At 47.6% G+C, this 21,219-nt stretch overlaps 2 protein-coding genes across 5 annotated transcripts in view; one reads left to right on the top strand and one right to left on the bottom strand.

Annotated features, from left to right (window-relative positions):
- Positions 1 to 3,728, bottom strand: part of NEURL1 (neuralized E3 ubiquitin protein ligase 1) — a 134,389-nt gene extending 130,661 nt beyond the window's left edge. For both annotated transcript variants that reach the window (XM_040702436.2, XM_015288647.4), the window contains exon 1: positions 3,459 to 3,728. In XM_040702436.2, coding sequence (XP_040558370.1) covers positions 3,459 to 3,543 — 85 coding nt within the window. In that variant the 5' untranslated portion in view covers positions 3,544 to 3,728. The remainder of the gene's footprint in view (positions 1 to 3,458) is intronic.
- Positions 3,672 to 18,663, top strand: CALHM3 (calcium homeostasis modulator 3). 3 transcript variants are annotated; one of them, XM_025152006.3, is made up of 4 exons: positions 3,672 to 3,845; positions 14,774 to 16,133; positions 16,590 to 16,845; positions 17,595 to 18,663. In XM_025152006.3, exons 2-4 carry the CDS (start codon positions 15,847 to 15,849, stop codon positions 18,045 to 18,047), a joined length of 996 nt encoding a protein of 331 aa, XP_025007774.1. In that variant the 5' UTR covers positions 3,672 to 3,845; positions 14,774 to 15,846; the 3' UTR covers positions 18,048 to 18,663. The 3 variants fall into 3 exon arrangements, 1 of the variants encoding a protein (XP_025007774.1); XR_006939692.1 differs by lacking the exons at positions 14,774 to 16,133; positions 16,590 to 16,845; positions 17,595 to 18,663 and adding exons at positions 5,593 to 6,454; positions 7,683 to 11,946; XR_005860951.2 differs by lacking the exons at positions 14,774 to 16,133; positions 16,590 to 16,845; positions 17,595 to 18,663 and adding an exon at positions 5,593 to 6,837.
- Positions 18,664 to 21,219: the final 2,556 nt, after the last annotated feature.

Genomic DNA, 21,219 nt, shown 5'->3' with positions numbered 1-21,219 from the left:
CAGGGTACTCCAGAGACACAAACCCCAGAGTGCCCTGCAGAGATCACCCAGGCACATGAGTTAGAGTTATCTGAACAGCACGTACAGAGCAGTTTTCTGTCAGGGACCACAGAAGCACCCAGCCCAGCATGACTCAGATCTCCACGGGAGCCTCCAGATGCCACTGCCATGCAAATAATAGAGAATAACCCGTGAGTAATCAGCCAACACTGAGCAGAACGTCTCTGGCTACCGCGGGCTGTCTCGACTGTAGCACATGCATTCTTTTGCATAAATATCACAGGTGCATTAACCCATGAGAAAAATGATAGGAAGAAATCCTGCAGGCTGTCACTCACCACAGAATGCAGCCTTCTGAGGCAAGAGGAGGCTCAGGAAAGAGCAGCAAACCTGTCTGACAGGCTGGAGGAGAGGACTGAAGAGAGGAGACAGTAATGCCTCTTAGCTTCTACAATGTAATATTGATCTGCGGTCCACAGAACTGGCTAAGCCTTACAGCTGAGGACATGGAGGACACGTGAGGATATAAAGTCACTTCCCCTCAGAGCCCAGGAAGTGGAATTGAAGTCCCACACCTCACCTCTGGCCCCAAAACCAGCAAAAAAGTATTCCTAGCATCCTGGAACGGCAGCACCACAGCCCAGAGAGGGTACACAGCCCACACTGCATTCTACACCAAACAGCTGCACACACCTTGTTTGGTGGCAGTCACAAACGATGCTTCAGGGAGGGTAGAGAGCAAATATTTGCTGGAGTTTATCAGTCTACATCATAAGGAGATCATTATCAGATAATCACCATCTTTTGCTCATTAAGAAAGTACACAACGGGTCACCTTCTGTCACCCCAAGGAAACAGCTACATCTGCATTATGGGAAGTGAAGAATTCACAGGAATGCTGACAATAGTCTCACTTTAGTTTCATCATTATAGCATCAAGTGACGACCTCCCTCCAGCCATGGGCTGTTAACTTTAAGGTTTACACCTGATCAGGGCTGTGGCATCTGAACACCCGATGTCTCCTGTTCCATTGACTTTAGTTTTCACTGTCTCCACACTAGCCTCTTATCCCTGGAGCTTGCCAAGGCCACCTGGGGCCCTGACCTGGTGGGTGGCACTCAGCCCATGGCAGGGGGTTGGAACTGGGTGGGCTTTAAGGTCCCTTCCAACCCAACCACCCTATGGTTCACTGATTAAAGCCTGCAGGCACAACAGTGACACCAGCACTGAGGGTGACCGAGTGCTTTGGAAGAGGTCCTCAAGACCTTGCATCCAGCCATTTCTACTGAACAGCAACTCAAAGCCCTTTTATAGAGGGCTGGGCAGATCCCATCCTAAAGCATTGCCCAGCTCTGAAAGCAGCTCTAAAGCAATCAGCCTGGAGTTCCACGTTTTATTTCTGTGTTACGCCTTCAGTACCACCAGAAGCATCACATGGCCTTCAGAAGACCTGCTCAACTAAAGAGGAACATTTTTAAGCAGAACAAGCAGGAAAGGAAGTGTATAAAAACTTTCAGTGCACGTGGGAAGCAGATCTACTTGGCATGGAGGTCTCCTTACACAGCAGAGATGAGCTCGTAAGGTGGAAGCTGACTTCACAGCCCCCAGATCACCATAGCGTGGCTTCTTCTGCAAGAAGCCTATCAGCCCTGGCACCCAGTGGGAGAGTGCTCCGTGATGGCCGCATTACAACGCTCTGTGCCCCTTGCAGAGCCAGGCGGCCAGGGCAGAACCGGGGACCTTCAATTAAAATGCACATTACAAAAATGTTAAATGGCAGATTTGTAACACCACTGTGTGACATTCGTACTTTCACTGCTCTGCCTCCAGACCATTTTACAGGAACCTGTCAGATCCAATCAGACTTGTTTATTCTGCATTTAAATGTAGGACCTGAGGCAGTTTGGTTTCAAAAAAAGACAGAAAAGGCACATATTGTCCCTGGCAGTCGCTTGATTTTTACAACAAAGGCATCTTACTCTTTACTCAAAACTAAAATGATTTCACTATTCTGCTACATTGCAGGTAGGGAATATTTCTACTTGCTGCCTTGGCACAGGTAGGAATTTAATTAAAATGGAAATTAAAGGTAGAACAAGACAAACAAAAGTGCCATTAGTCCCCCCCCCCCCCCCACACACACACACCACTAGTTGGGTGATCCATACAGAGCATCTCAGAAAGCTCACGTAAGCCACTGATAATGGATTAAGTGGCAGTGTCCCTTCTGGCTCCAGTTAATAAATTCTTATCTGCTTAAGGTTGCTCCAGAAAGACTTCCAGCTGACAGCACGATTCGTGGAGATAAATCCTCCCTGGCACTTTACAATTGCACACCAGCTACTACAGCATCGCATGTACCTTCTGGTTTGCACTGACAGAGGATGAAGGTTCACCATGTAGAGTTCAATACCCTCTCCTTGCAGGTTTAATTCTAAGCACAGCCACTGTCTGTGGCAGAAAGGTAAGCATTCCTCACATCTCCCCCCACGGCCATTAAGAAAGCCGTGGTATAATCACCCTCAGCTCATGCAACTGCTCTATACCATCCAGGCACAGAGGAAGGGAGCAGAAAGGAGGAAGGGAAGGATAACCAGAGAATCCCTCTGTATGGCAACCAGTTGCCCAGCTCATCGTTAACCCATTCCGCTCCCCTCAACCATACCAAAGAAGCATCCAAAAGCTCAGTACGTTTGAGGGAGAATACCAACATCCCTATTTCCCACACTGGTGGGTGCGTATTCCACAACATCAGGGAAGATGCAACAAGTATTGACCATCTGAAACGGCTGTGTGAACAGCACCTGCTTACAGAGGGATGTTGGACATCCTCTCCCCACTATTCTGTGCCTCGTCTGCATAAGTGTGCTTAACAAAAGGTCACATCAAACACACACACGGTGTGCTGCTGCCCAAGAAATCCCCTTCCAGAAGGACAGGTTATTTTCTGCTACAGCAAAAGGGGGCAAAAAAGGGCAGGGACAGAGGAGACCTTGGCAGTCACTCCCTCTTGCTCGCCTTACAGAAGTCAGCCCCATCTGAGTGGGTCCTGATGGCACTCCAGGATTTTGGCAAAGGGATTTCAGAATAACCACACAAGCTGGGCAGGGCACCCCTAACATCCCCAGCCCTCCTGCAAACGGGACTGACAGCCCACACCACACAGACAGATTTCTGAAGCACCCAGAAAAGATGCCAAACCAAAGGAGTCATTCGCAGGGAAACACCTGGGGACACTTCGGTGCTCTGTCACCTCCAACACGCTGTCCCCGTGCTATCCTGGAGCTCAGCAGCACACGAAGGGGGCCCGCATATGGAGTGCCAGGTGTAGGGCATCCCACCCCGCAGCGCCCAGGGGTGCTCATCCCAAACTGTGGTCCCTGCGCGGCGCACGGTTTCCGTCCTGCCTAGGTTCCCATCCCACCTCGGGGTGCCGGCACTGCCGGCCGAGCCGTACCTTTGAGGTGGTGGTGACGGGCGCGGTGCAGCCGGCCCTGCCCTCCGCGGGGCAGCGCGGGGATTCTGGAGAAGCGGCTGCCCATGGCCGCATCCGAGCCGAGCCGGGCCGGGCGACACCGCGCGGGGTCTCTCCCGTGGAGCCGCGGTGGTACCGGGGAGGGGGCAGCGCTCCGGCCGCGCTCACAGCCCCGCTCTCATCCCCATAGCCCCGCGCTGCCGCTGCCCTCCGCGGGGCTGCGCCGGCTCCGCGGCGGCTCGGTACGGCGGGGCGGGGCGGCGGCACCGAGGCCCCCCCGCCGCTCCCCGTCGCTATGGAGACAGCTGTTCCGCTCCGGGAGGGAAGGAGGGGGCGCGCAGCCCAGATGTGCCACCGTCGATGCCACAGGTGGGGACACGTGGGGAAGCGGAGCTCGGTTCCGGGACTGGGGCGTGGGGGGGTGGTCCAGGGACCGGCGGTGAAACACCCATGTAGGATGTGTCTCTGCGTATCTACATTCACTGCAAAGAGCACTGTAGGTTCTGGAGATGCTTTTGCAAGCTTCACCTGAGATGTCAGCAGATGCTGAAGGTGAAGAACTGCTTCAACTCAGCAGTGTCAGGGCTCGGAAACATCTCATTCCTCCTCCAGTTGAGGGTTCTACTGGTCAGCTGCTTTCCAAAAGGTGATTCTTGTCTGTCCATCTCCACTCTGCCTCCTCCTAGGGAAAATCTCCTCCCAGTCATGGGCTACATGTGAATATTTTCACAATAAAACTTGCTGCTGTGAAGCCCCCACCCAAAAGACCAAAAAGCACTGTTCTTTGAAACCACCCAAATGTAAAACTTTCGGAAGCCTTTCTGAGGTTGACTGGTAAGAGAGGGTAGGAAACACTGAAGATGTGTGACAAAAATTGATGCTGACATCAGGATGAGGACTCTTCCTCCATGCAATGGGACAGGCTAGCTGCAACCATCAGGCCTTGCTCTGCAATACAGGTGAGCTGTGTGCCATGGCGCTGCACCCTTCCTCCCTCTCCCTGGAGGGCTGAGCACAGCAGTCATGACCACACAGGGCTGGAGCTCCTTCTCAAACACTGCTCAATGGTAGGTGCTGTAGGAACATTGGGTCCTGCTCTGGCCCCACCAGCAGGAAATTCATGTGCAGAGGTGGGACAGTCACACCTTTTGTTCATATACATATCCCCTGTGAACACCATTTTCAGCCACAAACAAGGGTGGCATTACCATTAGGCGAGCAGCTTCCTGTCACTTTGCCATACAACACCTTCCATCCTGCTGAATCTAATTGTTAGCAGACAGCAGTCTCACCTCCTTCTCTGTAATCTCTCTGTGCCTGCCCTTGAATTTCTTGAGAGGACTCACTTTTCTGGAGTTTTTTTTCCAGTTTTGGACTGTAAGCAGTGGGTACATCCATATAACCGCACAGGGAGCATCCCTGTGCAGTCATCCATTAAACCACAGGCATTCATGCATGCATCATGCACACTGCTCACCATTGGAACTCATGGTGGGAATGGGCTCACTCCATAAAGACCAAGTGAGGAGGAATACAAAAGAGCACCAAGGTTCTGCAGAGGTCTGATCTTGGTTCGCTTTGTCAAAGAGTCTCTGAATTAGTGCATGCTCCAGTTGGATAAGGAGCAAGCAGGAGAGGCTGCTTCTGTCCCTGCCAACTTGTGTCAGCTCTTCCTGCAGAAAATGTTGAGCAGGGTGAGAAATATGCTCTGTCACAAGAACCCTTGATAGACATAACAGGATCATACAAATTCTGGGTTTTCGCTTTTTTTTCCCTTGTGCTTCAGCAACAGGGAACATTTAATCAGCTTGCCAGACCTGCAGGACTTCCATGCTAGTGAAACATAGTTTCTTAGTATGAGTGGTATCAACAGAATTGAGTAGACACGCAATTTCTGGGTACCAGTCCCATCAAGGAGTGCAGATCTGGGGGAGATGATACAGGCTGGACCAGGCTCTGAGCATACTGATCTAGCCATAAGTGTCCCTGCTCACTGCAGGGGAGTTGGACCAGATGGCCTTTAAAGGTCCTTCCCAACTCAAATGATTCTATGCTGTATGATAGAGCAGGGTGAGTTTACACTGCATTATCATTCCCTTTCTGTATTTATGTACAGGCAGCTGACCACTCATTTGCAATCTGTGCTGAGAGGTCAATCAAGATAATGCAATCCACCCACAAATTTCATCTGAAATGAGCATCAGCTCCACGAAAGGTGCTAACATCTTGATTATCACTGTGAATGAAAGTGAGAGAAAGATGCTGCACAGTCACATCTGCTCACGGAACATCCACTGCTTTAAGCCACGATAACATCCATGAACTCTCAAAAATTACCCAAAAGCCAGGTGCAAGGATGAGCTTCAGCTGTTCAGCTCTGGCATATGTCAGAGAGAGAGAGACTGGAGGAGGAGAAGCAGCAAGACAGCGCGAGGGGAGCATCTACTGTCATGTGAGAGAAGATCTTGCTAGAGAAGGAGCTTTGTTCCACTGGGCCCTGCTAACTTCACACACACATTCATCTAATTCTTTGCCTTGTATATTGAAGAAGAATCTGCAGAAGATGGATGTTGTTTGATTGGCCCAAATTATAAGCAGCCTAGCATCGGAACTTCTACAGGTGTGGAAGAAAAAAGGCACACCTATCCATACAACATATGCATCTGCATGCTGCAGGAAGAAACAGATGATTAGTTGGGATAATATCCTAGTTTGTTTGGCTGCTTTTTTATTTGCCTGAACGACAACTGAGAACAGGCCTTCTTGATGCGGCCCAGAATTCATCGCTCCTTCCTTCTCTTCACCCAAAATGGCACTATCAGTAGTGAGATTTCATACCTATGTAAACTATTCCTCTTTTGACAGCAGTTGGCTTCACTTGGAAAGCTTTGTCCCTGTGCTGAAGGCAGGGCTCTGCTCACTGCCAGCTCAGATGATGCACTATGCCAAAACAAAACACACTGCAGCAGCTGTGTTGGGTAAGTTTGTCCCCATCACTGCCATCTCTGAAACTGAAGCAGTGCCAGGTAAAAGGACAAGATGGGCACACACAAACTCAGCACTGTGAATCAAGACGGAACAGAGTGACAAGAGGCTGCTCTCACTGACAGGCGACCAGCTTCTTGTCCATAGTTTTGTGTCCTAAAAGGACAAATTTCACATCAGCATCCAGCACCACTTTAGAAGATATATCTGGAAATATTAGCTTAAAGTGCAGAGACTGATGATACAAATCCTCACCAACACTTATACAACACTCAGCCAGCGGTCAACAAAGGAAATCAGCGCAGGTGGTCTTTAAAGCTAAACCCTGTGTCAGCTCTTCCATAAGGAATGTAAATACATGTTTTCTGTGAGTGGGGAAGGAATGAAGTTTCCATCCTTCATGACACACTGCCTCTATGTGTGAATGGTCAGAGCTGTTTCATTCTACACATCTCCCCAAACGGGTTTTTATAGACCTAGATCAAGTTTGTTGTAGGCACGCCTTTATTTCACCATCATTTGATTTCTCCTGTTCTTTCACTTGCATGAAAAGCTTCATAACAAGTCCAATAACAGCACTATATGAAAGAACAAGGAAAATAGCAGAAGAAAGAGAATCACTTTCTTTGCTTCAATTGGGATGTTCAGTTTTAATGAACAAAGCCTGTCTGCTTACAGGACAGAAGTCATACTAAGGGTCTGATCCCTGCACTGACAAGCAGAACTTAGAGATCCTTCACATTTCTATCAGCCATTTTACAAAGCATTGCTTATGTTTCCCATGAACTACATTCAAAATAGTATGAAGACAGCCATCAACGGGGTAGAATAAATAGGGTTGTTAGACTTGCTGGTCACATTTTTGAGCTCTGGCATGCAAATCTCACCTACAGCCCTTCAACACTCAGGTGGGGAGGGCTGAAGTCGCTTTTAACTCAGGCTTCTTGTGCTCCCCACACTGGGGCTGAGCCCCATATGCACAACAGAGGAAGCCAAAGGGTGCCTCCTCCCACTGAGAAAAACTCCAACCAGTAGAGAATAACCACATTTGTACCATATCCCAGCGGTTAGATCTTACCGCTTACCCGAAAGCCTTGTGCTGAGCAGGAGCTATTTCCAGGGGAATCAGCTCCTCCCTCTTTAAAGGGCCCTTTGATCTACAAGAGGAATCTAACAGGATTTTAGCATAGCTAATAATCAGCTCTTTGATTTTCTCTTCAGATTATCACTGCCTGTCAGGCAGACCAGACCCCTACTCCCAGAAGTACAGCTCAGACTTCCCCCAGCACACTGAGGTGCATCTACCAGCTCCATACATTTACCAGCATCGCAGCAGTCTTCACACCTATTCACTTTACTTTGGGGGTAACCTCTCTCTAAATAATTCCTTTGGCAATGGACTTTCCCTTCAGTCGCTTCAACATGATGGTCGAGATGGTGGACACTTCTACTAAAGTGGCAGACAGAACACTGTGAAAGAAGGAAATCTGAGGGGATATTTCCCTTTCAAAGGAGATCCCACAGTCTTTGTGGATCTAAATGGGTTCCTGTTAAAGCAGGAACAAATCAGGACCAATGACAGAGGCTAGTGCAAATCTCATATCCCATTCCTATTTCTGCATCCAAATATTTGCTTTTAATTAGCTCTACTTCCTACATTAACAGTGGAGGTGTTCAGATTTCTAATTGGGTCATTGCTAGCCAACACTGCATCCTGCTGAGAAATCAGCTTCCTTAGGGAATACAATGAAAAACAAACCTTTAGCAAACATGGCCAGTTAGAGAAAGGCAAGTGTGTTAAGGGCTACTAATCTGCATGCCTGAACATGCTTGACATCCCCAACACCTAAAAGTTGGTTTTAGATTGTCAAAGGAGGAATTCTGGCACACTACTCAATAGTTAACTGTCAAAGTATTGGTCGCTTTGCCTACAGGTGAAGTTATTTTATGGTTTTATTTCCCAGCCATATTGCATACGAGGACTGGTGATGTTCTTTCACCTTTCTGGTCCAGATCCTTCCCTCACAGAACATTCCTCATTGGATTAGCTGCTGGCAGCTCCCGGCCCCAGACAGACCCATGCTTTGACTGACTGCTCAGTTCCCTCTTGGCATCCATGAGGATTCCTATCTAATAGCACTGAATTTGACTGGACTTGGAAATAACAGCAGTCACCTTCTCATCCCAGTCTACAGAGGCTGTAACACCGGTGGCAATGGATGTGCAGCTCACTGTTAGCATCTGAAGTCACAGTTTTTCTTTACCCTTAGACTCAAATGGTGGGAACCAGCCAGAACTTCAGAAATGTCAAGATTAGTATTGTGTAGTCCCGCTGATTCTCAAAGACAGTCTGTGGTGTGTTCACAATGGGAAGCACTTCTCACCAGGAAAATATCAGGGACTGCTGAATTCAGCAAAACAGGTGCAACTATTCTTTTTATTTTATTTCCCCAGAGTACAGTCCTGCCCCAGCAGTGAAGACAAACCCCACAGGCAAATGTCAGCCTTAATTCTGGCTTGACAGCCAGGAACAGCCAGCGTGCATTTCAAAACAAATCTCAAAATGCACAACCAAACCAGCGAAGAACAGAAGAGAAACACGAGTCCCCAGGAGGGAATATTTGAATAATCTTGCTGACAGATCTGTTCTTTTCTCCAGATTTTCAGTCTGCACAAAGGATTACAATACGAAATCAGATGCCGTCACTGGGCTCTGATGAATGTGAACATAAGGACTAAACACTGCCTACCCATAGGAATAAATACTCCAGCTCCAACTGCACCACTCTCATTGTTCACGCTGTCACTACAATCCTGCAGGCAGCATTACAGCCTCATGGCTGGGCATTGCCCAACATTATTCACTACATCAGATAGAGATTTTCAGCTCTTGTCTAGTGATGAACATACTCCTGACATTATCATCTCTTCTCAGAGTCACCACATGAGTTTTACATACTGGATTCAAAAGGCAAATTTGCCTCTCTGCTTAAGAATTAATGCTGAGATTCTCACTGTCTGTAAGATGTTTGAAAAGCAAAATCCCCTTTAAAGTTGCAAGTCTACCTCACTATTAGACTTTTTTGTTTAGTGTTTAAATAGCTGTCTATTAAAAACTTGCAACTCCTTTCCAGTCTGAATTTGCTGAGATGAGTTTCATGCCAGTGGAACTCATTAGATGTTCTTATATTTGATGCAGCAGCCAAAATAGATGCTTACAATTTATGATTCCATCACTCAACCTTCTCTTCCACGAATTGAAAAGGTCAAAGTCCTAGTTACAGCATTGCTAGCAGTTCCAGCCAACTGCCAAGACAGGCATTTTCATAGAATCATAAAGGTTGGAAAGACCACAAAGATCATTGAGTGCAACCATCAGCCCATTCCTGTGCCTGCTCTAGACAACATCACTCAGTGCCACATCCACACTTGTCTTGAAAAGCTCCAGAGGTGATGACCCCACCACCTCCCTGGGCAGCCCGTTCCAACGTCTCAGAGTTATTACCTTCACCTTCTCCATCTTTATAGCAGTCAGAACACTGAGGTGGGATCTAACCTCATTTTGGAAAGGATTTGTGTTGAAACGCTTCTCTCCGCTCTGAAAGCAGAGAGAAGCTGACAAAAACAGTGATTATACCAGACCCAGAGATTGAGAATTTGATAATCTGAAATAATCCAAAATACAACCCTTGCCTTACACTTATATGGCTAATGGTTCTGCTCCACTGCTCAGGTCAGAAAGCTGTGGTTTGGAGCCAGAAAATATCAGAGCAAAGTCAGCTCCTGGCAACCAGGAGCAGCAAAGCAAATCTGTGGTCATTTCTTAGCTACTGTTTGCTAGCTTGTTCCCTTGCAAAAAAAAAAAAAGTCAGCTTGAACCACACAGAGATGATTTACTCACAAGGAACAAGCGTAGCTCTCAGCAATAAATGCAGCAGATCAGATGGGAAGGAAAGGCTGGTGAAAATGGGGTAAATACCAGGAAGGGTGTGGGGGGAACTGAGCAGGCTGAAGATGCTGGAGGTGCTGCTCCTTGGCTGGAAAATGAACTGCAAGAAAGCTTCTTGACCACAGGCTGCTGAGGAACCCTGGCCAAAACCTCAGGTATTTTCTATAGTGTCACTATAGCATGTTATTTTGCAGAGAAGGGCTGCCATCAGAAAAGGTACATTTCATGAGGTTTAAAGACAAGAAGCATCTCAAAGGGACAAGCACCCACTGCAGAGCAACGGGAGAAGAGACTGGAAAGTTTGCCAGCAGAGGGTCTTGATTAAAGCATGAAGGAACAGAGGGTGGTAATTATGATGCCACAGGATCCTATCATCCCACACACTGTGATGCTGGCTATTTGCTTCAAAAACACAGGAGTGGTTGGAGAGATACAGGAGGTTGCAAAAGGAAAAGTGAGGAGATGATTATCCTCTGCAGGACAGAAGGAACAGCAGGTAATTATTGCCTGCAGGACCACAAGGATTTGGCTTGATGCAGAGGTATGGAAAATTACATGCCCTATAAGACCATTTCCCTGCTGAGTCCACAACAGTTAGAATTCAGTAGGGTTATGGATTGCAGTCCTTAATTTTGTCTTCCTAAGGAATTTTGTGCTTTGAGGATCAGAGGGCAGAATTGCTTTGCAAAGAACCAGATGGAGATGGCATGGTTTTGTCCTTAGTACTCTACAAGAACTAGCTGTGGTTGGGATGGCTATTTGGTTTTTTCTTCATCCAAATCACTGTGTGATAAGTTTATTGATTTCTTGGGATTGCTTCTTCTAAAAAGATGTGAATTCTCTCACAGTCACATGCAGTCAGCAGAGACATGCCAGAGGCCAGCACTGCAGCCCCAAACCCACAGCAACCTCCAGCCACCTCTTCCTCCCAGCAGCTGTTAGAATCTTGAGCTCTGAAATTCATAAGCTCAGAGGCAGGCTCCAAAATAGAGCATGATAGAGAGAAGTAAGAGTCAGTGAAAGGGAAGTTATACTATGAGTCTGAGTACCCTGATCTACCTAGGATGTCTTAGTTTCTCATTTATCATGACCAAGCATAGGTGAGATCTGCCACAGGGATCATTTGCAACTCATTGGTCATCACAGAAAATCAGCTGTTGGTGAAAGGAGGAGACCTTAGAAGTTAAGACAGGCTGCTATTTTCCTTGGAAGAAGGCAGAATTGCCTCAATCAGATAACAGCACTTGCATTCTGCACATTCTGAAGACATCCAGCACTCAGTAAATCACATAAACACACACAGAGAAGACCATGAATGATGTGAGAAGGCAGCTTTTGTACACAGGGATGTGCAAGAGCTGGGTGACAAGACAACCTCATGAAACATAGTTTTGCCTGCAGATGAATTGCAGCTACTGTGAAGCAGCAGTTTTACATGCTCTGTGGATGTTTTAAAGCCCCAGCTCTAAGGCACCACACCCCACAGCAGTGACATTAGGGTGCCTCTGTGCCTGCCTCAAGAACAGTCAGCTTTTCTTAAGGGAAAGGAGAAGTGAGATTTCTTGATCATTTGTTTTTAGAAACTCCTTCCCTTCTCAACATACAAGTTACAGAAATATAGTATCACTCCTTACAAATGATCTGCCACATTAATCAGGTAGTCTCTAGTGAACACATACACCATCGTTTGTGCATCCCAGAAGCACTGAAGTCAAGCCCAATCACAACTAGAGCAGGTGAATTCGTGTTATAGAAACATATCTGTGGCCACAGGAGAGCTTTAGGAAATCTGTGCTATGGTTCACACCTTGTAAATTTAAGAGGCTCATCCAGTAACTCAAATGGTTACTGCCCGAGTTGCTGGTAACAGACAACAGAAAGTACTTCTTCCATAACATCTCTTCTTGACTGAGATAGAATCATAAAGGTTGGAAAAGACCTCTAAAATCATCTAGCCCAACCACCCACTCACCACCAGTGTTGCTTGCTAACTCACATCCCTAAATAATGTCTGCACATTTCCTGAAAACCCCCATGGACAGTGACTCCACCACCTTCCTGGGCAGCGTGTCAGTACCCAGCCACTCTTTTGGATAAGCGGTTTTTCCTTACATTCAACCTAAACCTTGCCCAGCACAACTTGTCTGGAAGTACTAAACACAACCAGGTTAAATCAAATAAGATCAGAGCAGCCAGGAGAAGGATGACAGGAAACCAGCCCAAACAGTAGATGTGAGTAGCTAAAGTTCACACATGGAGAGCTCTCACACTCACTGACCAAGAGTTTCTCTAGAAGATTGCAAAAACTACAGTAGCAGGTTCAGCTTTTAGCCTTGACTTACCTAAGGGTCTTTGGTAAATTAATGACTGTACAGATACAACTGGTTGCGTAGGAGCCACAAATCCACTACTGAAGGCCTAGCATGAGGCAGTGACACCAGAGTAGGACTGTGCCAGCACCAAGAGCTGCCCAGCCCAGAGGCATCACATTGAGTTGGGCTTCCTCACCCAAGCCACATTCCCCTCTGAACACCTCAGCAGCTTCTATGACATCTCTGCACACTGAAGACAAACTGCTGCATCAAGAAAAGTTTGTTATCAGTGGTTTTCAGCCTGCAAACTGTAGACCCCCCAGGGCCAGAGCCTGATTATGAGAGACTGAGAAAAACAACAAGACAAGGTAGTCAAATGTCAGCATCCTTAAATCTGCTATCAAGGTCTGCACCTCCCTTAAAAGACACGCAAGCATTAGCAGATCAGAAAAGTCTGAAAATCACTGAGCCAGGATATTAAGCGATCAACCCAATTCCCTAATTCTCCACTCTATTCCCCATTTCACTCTCAAGATGAAAAGAGACTCCATCTGAAGTGATCTTGCTGCAGCATCAGCTCAAAGCCAAGTAGATAAATGGGCTTGAAAAAAGCTCTTTTAGTCAGAAATGGTGCAAATTAGGTCAAGGTTGGGATAATGCAGAGATCAGGAAAGAAGGCTTTCACATAAGCCAAGAAGTTAAGCTTTAATGACCAGGAGAGTAATATATAATGAGTTCTTAAGAAGAGCAACACAAAACTAAGCCATTTATTTCCTCACTGGCTGAGGAAATGAGCTGCATGTTGGTGCTTTAATGAAGTTACAAGGCAGAACACAGGAGCATCCAATCTCGAGAGAACAGTATTAGTGGAAACAAACTACATCTCACAATGCTGCCATCTCATTAATTATTTAGTGGCTGTTACTCGTTATTTGCTTCACCTGGGGAGAGTGCTCAGCTCTGCAAAAACACACAGATGGTCCCCGCCCCCATGGAGCAGAAGCACAGAAAGGAACAGGGCAACAACTTGGGCTCCTTTGTGAAAGTTATAAACTACTGTAAACAGCTCCTAATGAGGTAAACCAGGATCTCCCTCATCACAGGAGGTGGTAGCCATGGCCTGGTTCCAGCACCCATGAGTTGGGTGAAATATCTGCTCCTGGAGGCCCACACTGCCCTGGAACAGAGCAGGGACTGCAAAGCAGCCTCCAAGCTGACCACACCATCCCACTGAGTTTGCCCTGCTTTAAATAATCAACACAAATTTCATCAGTGAAATCATCCTTCTCCTAGAAGCAAGAAGGCTGTGCCACACCAAAAAGCCTCTCACCTATGGGGCTTCTTGTGCCCACACACCACCATTCTCTCCATCATCTTAAGAAGCCATAAAACCATAAATGTTATTTTACACCCACAAAAGAATAGGGAAGGGTGTCCCCATCCCCTTTCCAGAGTTCTGATGCTGTGGTGTTGGGCTGTAATGCTACAATGTGATGGAAAGTAAGGCAACAGTAGCAGGGTGGCAAAGTCCTAGACTACAGCAAACAAGGACAAGACCAAACACAGCAACTGTGAATGTAAGAAGAAAAAAAAAAGAAAAAAAAAAAGGAAGAAAATTTGCTTACCTTCAGAAGGCCTCCAGCAAGATACTCTCCCTTCCACCACCAGCCCTTAAATGAGGTCTGGGGAGGGTCAGATCCTGGCTCCACCCCTCCCAGTCACTCAGGGGCATTACTTGCACCTGTTGCTTGCACCTGCGCCCCCCCTGGGTTGGCCCTGCCCTCCCACCAGGTGCTCAATCAGTGCTCCGTGACTCAGCATTTTTGCTACATGGGCCAAAAGCAAAGGTCTGTCCTGCATGGGTCTGTAAAAGTGTGCAGAGGAGTTCTGGATGTTGTCAGTTAAGGAGCAGCTGTCTAGCTCAGAAGATGGTCCTCATGTCAAACAAGAGAAAGCTAAATAATCATATTTTTGGTTTTGTGAAGCATATTGGACATTTGCCCATGTTTAGCAATTTGCTTATCTCCAGGGTTCTTCCTCTCTCATTCCAGAAAACTCCTTTTGCAACAAACAAAGGAATGCTGTTTTTCTCCTGCAATTCAATGACCCCTCATCTCAGCTTGGAGTTACTGGCAAGACCTCAGATCACAGCGGTGTGCAATAATTGCCATGAAGCATTCTTTATGGACTTCTCACACCCAGGCCAGGAGACTGTCCTGAAGAAGTAAGACTCCGTTGCATCTCCCAGCACCCAGAGGATGCTTGCTACAATTTTTATACTTTTTTTTTTTTTTTTCTTTTTTAAGCTATAGGGAAATATTCAGCCTTTCCTGTATTTTTGCTCTGGAGAGCTGGAAAGGCAAAATGATTTCTCCAAAGTAATCATTCCACAAGGTGTGCACAAAACTTTCCCTGCCCCAGTCAGTACATAATGCAGAGCCATTAAATGAGAATCTCAACAAACATTAAAGCCGTTTGGAATCAGTGTCACTGGCAGGCAGAGCTGCACCGCCCACAGTAACACAAGCAGAGGCTTCAGAAGCAAACACAGCCATTTTCTCACTACATCACTCTCTCTTACACCAGATGGTATCTTCTGCCATTCAGCGGCTTCAACACCAGCATCATTTATGGGAAACGTGAGATGCCCCACCGCAAAGGTCTCAGATACTGATGTGAGTATGCCAAGAATGTCTCTGCAGTACAAAGCCTTTGCCACAAGGTGCCGTTCCAGACTGGGAAAGCCGTCAGCTCTCGCAGCCGCCGGACTGCAGGGTTGGTCCTTTCAGCCAATTTTCATTTAGGGAAATCTGTTTGAGTGGTCATGGGGTGGGCTCAAAGCCAAGCGTGCTCTTCCTGCCTCCTCCCTGTCCTCCCAGGGCGGGGGGACTGCATCGCCAAAAAGAAACAGTGGCAGCAGTGGGGAAGATCAGCAAATTGGGCTCTCTTCCTTTCCCCTGATCAGGTACAGAAACTACCAACTGCCATGCTAGAAGGTAGCAAGGGGTGAAAGAAGGAGCTCTGAGAGCTGTGCATCCTCTTCCATTCTCTTCATCCCCAAAGGAACAGAAAGGGGGACGAAGGGAAACGGTGTCCTTGGAGGAGAATTGGCTAAAAAAGCACAATGGACCGCTTCCGGATGATCTTCCAGTACTTCCAGTCCAACTCAGAGTCTGTAATGAATGGGATCTGTGGGCTGTTAGCCCTGGCTAGCGTAAAGATTTATACCTGCCTTGACTTCAGCTGCCCCTGCCTGCCCCACTACAACATGGCATATGGCTTGGGGATCATGTTCGTGCCCCCCATCGCCCTCTTCCTCTGCGGCCTCATCCTCAACAGACAATCTCTGGTGATGCTGGAGGAGTGGAGGCGGCCACAGGGACACAGGAGGAAGGACCTGGCTGTCATCAGGTGGGGTTTGCACCAGGAGCAGAGCCTTCCCTTCCACCTCTTCTCTATCCTGTCTTCTCTCTGTATCTTTCATCCTCCTGGTAAGTCAACTACTTCTAAGCTCATTTCCCAATGCTTTGCCCCACGAGTGTGGGGTCTGAGGCACAGTCAGTGCATGTGTTCTGTGCATGTGTGGGTTTTCCACCAGGACTTAAATGTGCAAGAAGATGAGATGCTTGTATGTGCAAGAAGAGTGCCATTACCATCATGGTCACTCTTTATCAACAGCATTGTGATTTCCTTCCTTTTGGCTCAGTTATTGCAGACATGCCACTAAAGTGGCGAGGAGAACCAGCTTCACCCCGTTACAGACAAACCATTACCCAGAACACAGGTTGCACAGAGTGCAGTGAGAATGGCCTTGAAAAACGGGATTTCCCAGACAGAAGCTGAGCTCCTGTCTCTCTTTTGCTTCAGGTACATGTGCTGCTCCATCATGCAGCGAGCCATGGTTGCCCCAGCCGTCTGGATCGTGGTCACCCTTCTGGATGGCAAATGCCTGATCTGTGCCTTCAGCGGCTCTGTGGATCCCAAGAAGTTTGTGGGCTTTGCCAATGCCACCCTGGCACAGGCACAGGAGATGCTCAGCAGGGTGCCCTGCAAGGAGGACGAGCTGATGAGGAACAGCACATCCCGCAGGGCGGTGTCCAGGTACCTGCGCTGCTGGTCCCAGGTGGGTGGCTGCCAGCTCAGCCTCATGGCTGGGAGGTGCTCAGGGCACCCGCTCTTCATTCAGCATAGCTTTGCTATGGTCTGCCTGGGATCAGGGCTGCTCTTTGCTGCCTTACGCCCCAAAATGCCACTGCCCTGAGGGACGATCTCCAAAGTCATCTGGGAAGAGAAAAAGAAGGAAAAGATTTTTATTTTAATTAACAGAATTTTGCTTCTAAAAGAACCACCCATATAATAAAAAGCAGGTTGTGAGGAATATCAGGGCCTGCTAAGACCCTGCCTGTTTAGGGCCAAAGAAGCTTTCTAACTTGGCAGGTAGGAGCCACTGCTTTAAGGATGGTGAAAGCTGAGACTGGTGAAAGCAGTTTGTTCAGGAGCCGTGTGAGAATGGGACACCTGGCCTCAGAGCCTGTGTAGGTAGCAGGTGGCTCTCAGTGGGGATAAGTGGGTGCCAGCAGAAGAGCATCAAATCCCCTTCATCTAAGGCGTTCCCATGCTTAAAGCAAAGAGTTATTCTACTGAGCTACTAATGCACAGATAAATGTCACATATTCACAGGGAAGAGGTGACAGCCTCTCCAGCACTCTCAGCCTAAGTGCAGTTTCAGGAGCTGGGTTTAAGGGACAGATAAAGACAGGAGTCCCAGTGCACAACCACACGAAGTCCTTTCTCAGCATTGCAAGCAAACAGCTTGTGCCTGTCCTTATGCTTATGTTGATCCTGTTCCTCTGCTTGTTTCTTACCACCCAGGCCCTTGGCTGGAGCATTTTGTTGATCCTCATCATAGCTGTTTTCCTTGCCCGCTGGCTCGCACCTTGTTTCAACCAGGCTGCCCTCCTCCAGACACGTCACTGGAGTAACTACATTGACATCGAGCAGAAGATTTTTGAAGAAACCTGCTGTGAGCACAGCCGGCTCTTTGCTCACCAATGCATCCTTCACTTCTTTGAAAGCATGCGGAAAGAAATCAGACAGCACAGCTTCGACTTGCCTAGAGAGAAAGAGGGAGAGGAAGATCTTCTCCAGGGCATCACAGACCGCGATCAGGTGAACAAACTTCTGAAGATGTGGTACTATGAGAAACCTCCCTTGGATGTGAGCCAGGTGACCCACAGACATCCTCTGGGGCAAGAGAGATCTCCTCCACCCTGCGCAGGTAGCTGCGGTGCCAGGTCTAAATTCACCCAGCACACCCACATGTGAAGGGGAGATTGTCCTGAAGTCAACACAGCTGTGACCAGCAGATGGACGGCCACAGTGCTCGCCTCTTCCTCCAGAACCCCAGGTCCAAGGGCTGGGCTCGGGGCACCCAGCAGAACCAGCAAGACTCAGCTTTCAAAATCCTAGAGTTCCAGAATCAGTCACTGTTCATGACAATACTCATCCAAGGGCTCTGAATTGTGCTTTTGTCATCTTGAAGGGTTTGTAGCTGTGACAAAACCCTTCTGGCTGGGTTGGTTGGTGTTCAGAAGGCTCTGCATACACCAGCACCGTGCCGTGGACAGGACACACCTGGTTTTTAGGCACTTCCCTGATAGATTTTAGTACAAACCAGTCTACCCGAAGAATCATCCTTACATCAGCTCTCTTGGGCATATCCATCCTTAGTTTCAGCACCACTTGAATGGAAGCTCTGAGCCTCTAATGCCAATTACTTTCTCATCCACCTCTTTCCAGCCCCTGTTGTAGATGTTTAGTCTCAGCCATGGTATGGGTTTGACTGATATTTCTGTCCAGTATTGCTGCTTGAGTGCATTAAACTTCTTACTGCAAACTCCATGCTGCATTGCTCTCCCTTCCCTCGTCTCTGTTCTCCATCTTTCCACGCCACCATGAGCTTTTCTTACTTTGATTTAAAAAAATCAGCTCTGCCAGGTATTGAAATGCCACAGAAACACCCCAGGCACACCCCAAGCTGTGTGTACAGTGCCCGCTGGGACTGGCACAGAGCCCTTCCCATGCTATTTATCTCCAGGGAGTGATTCCTGTGCTTTCCTTCCAAATGAACATCGCACTTTGAATTTCAGCTCTGGTTTACTATCACCAGGCATGACACCATAAATCTCAGCCTGAGGTCTGCTGCAGACTCACCACTCCACACAAGTCAAATCAGTGATTTTCCTAGCCCTGCTCTGACCAGAGGCCTGCAGCTCTCCTTTGCATGCTGCTTTCCATGCTCTCAGGTTTTAAGTCATCTCAGAGTGGCTACAAAACATAAAATGCAAACAAGGAGATGTGGGATAGCTTTGTTAGCTGTGTCGAGAGGAAACAGGAGGATTTAAGGGCACTGCCCCAGATTTTTTGCAGGTGCACAAAGGCTCATGTGGAAGGGTCAGTCTGCTCACAGGGCAGCTTTGGTTGACAGGGGGGTCCTTGGCACAAAAGTTGTATGTGCTCAGGCACTCAGTCTTTCTGTGACCTCTTGGCCTTTGACCCATTGAGTTTTTGAGCCTTTGATTGGGACTGAAGACAAGATCCACCCTTTAATCCATACCTTTTACATCATGCTTGGGAGCTACAGTTTCTACACATCCTAATTATCATCATCTATCTTGCTTTTTGACACACACATAACATTCCCATAGTCAATGGACCATCCACATACAATGCTGATGATGTTCAGTTAGTTCATAACTTTGGATTCAATCTGTCATAACAGTCCTTTGGTGCAGGTAGAATGACCTTTGAGCTATTGATCTTTGACCTAGTGACCATTTAACCTAATCCATATTGACTTTTGACCTGGTTACCTTTGACCCGTTGACCTTTGATCTATTGACCTAATAGCTATTGACATATTGACCTATTGATCAGTCACCAGTTGACCCAACAGTCACTACAGTCACTAAGTGACCCAGCCCAGCTACATTCAAGGGGAGGCTGCCCCAACACTAAACATAGCAGGAGAGTCACCTTTTTTGACTGGTTGGTTGTGCTGTTTTAGGCACCTGACTGTTAAGTGATGGATACGATTTGTTTATTTTTAACTGAAACCAGTCTGAGGGAGACATGTTCTCACTTAAGAGGGGCTTATTTTGAATCAGTTTCAACTCACTGGGAACCAGTTCAAGCTGAAATTCAGTAGATCAGTCACCAACCAAAACAAATGTGCCACTCAGAGCTTTCAGTGATCAAACTGCAGCAGAGCCACCTAAACTTACTGCAGCAGGGCACAACTTCCTCACTATTTCCCTGCATCTGATTTTCATACCTGGACACCTGCAAGTGCAAATTAGGCATTTATGCTCATGCAAACTACCCACTTCTGGAGTTAGTAGCCACTGGTAGCACAGGATTGTTCTACCGCATAAGTACTGTGACTGTTAGGCAGATGCGGAGATTAAGCACACAGTATTCTGTGTTCCAGATATGTTCCTGAGAAGTTTGGCTCAGTTAAAACCTGACTTGCCGTTTCTCTCCTACATCTCTACTCCTATTTCACAAAGCAGCGTTGAAGCACCAGGTTGCTCCTTCAGACTGCCCAAAAGATGGGGCAATATTTGGATTCCAACTGGTCTTACAGTGGTGATGCCCAAAGGTCCCTTCCCACCAGCTCTCGCATGACAGCAGGAAGGGAGAGGGTCACCCACGAGCTTCTGCAGCTCTTTCTCTTGGGGCTGTCCTAATGCCCAGTGTGCAGGTGTGTCTGAAGTCCTCAGGGCCCCTCACCCACCAGGAGGCCATGAAACAGTGATGCTGACTGCAAGAACAGCTTTCCCCATCCCACCATCAACGTTCCCGGTGATATGGGAATCCCGACCACCTTCCTGTCGCTCCTCTCTATCTCCTGTATTGACTGGGGCACACAGAGCCCTATGCAGCTCCCTGTCATGGTGTCTGACTTGGCATCCAGGTGCAGGACACCAGGCTGGGATGGACTTGGGCATGCACCACCTCTGCCAGGCCTGGTTTCCAAAGCACAAGCAGATGGGGTCGTGGTGTTTCTGTACAGAAAATTTGTCGGAGTGAGCTTCCTGCTGGAAGCTCACCAAAAAAAAGGCCCTCTCTCACAAAAATGTGGAAAGAGAGACCAAAATCGACATATGTGAGCCCTATTTTGAACCCCACTGACTTGTTATTGGTTTCCATGAGAACTGTTGGTGCTATACACCAAACAGACTCAGGCTCCTCACTCATCTTTAACGAAAGATTTCCTGGAGATCAAAAAAAGTTCTCTGCATTTACAAGGCTGATTCATGGCAGCTTTGATGTAAACTGCCCTTCAGAAAGCCACGCACCAGGTGAGCTGAGAAGCCAGCTGGCTCTCCTAGCTAGAGATACAATAATCCTCATCTATATTCATGAAGGCAAATCTCTTTCCGTTTGATGAGATCATGCAATTAACCCCTTTGCAGCAGGCAGAGGTAGGACTCAC

The sequence above is a fragment of the Gallus gallus genome, chromosome 6 (assembly GCF_016699485.2).
Source record: "Gallus gallus isolate bGalGal1 chromosome 6, bGalGal1.mat.broiler.GRCg7b, whole genome shotgun sequence".
In the NCBI taxonomy this organism is placed as follows: Eukaryota; Metazoa; Chordata; class Aves; order Galliformes; family Phasianidae; genus Gallus; species Gallus gallus.
Note: the sequence above shows the minus strand (reverse complement) of the source record. Positions and strands in the feature narration are given on the sequence as shown.

Bases quoted from the DNA above. Each gene is read 5' to 3' on its own strand.
- CALHM3 (XM_025152006.3), top strand. From the start codon at position 15,847: ATGGACCGCTTCCGGATGATCTTCCAGTACTTCCAGTCCAACTCAGAG. The intron at 16,134-16,589 runs GTGGGGTTTGCA...CTTTTGCTTCAG, and splicing joins AAGGACCTGGCTGTCATCAG to GTACATGTGCTGCTCCATCA. The intron at 16,846-17,594 runs GTGGGTGGCTGC...CTTACCACCCAG, and splicing joins ACCTGCGCTGCTGGTCCCAG to GCCCTTGGCTGGAGCATTTT.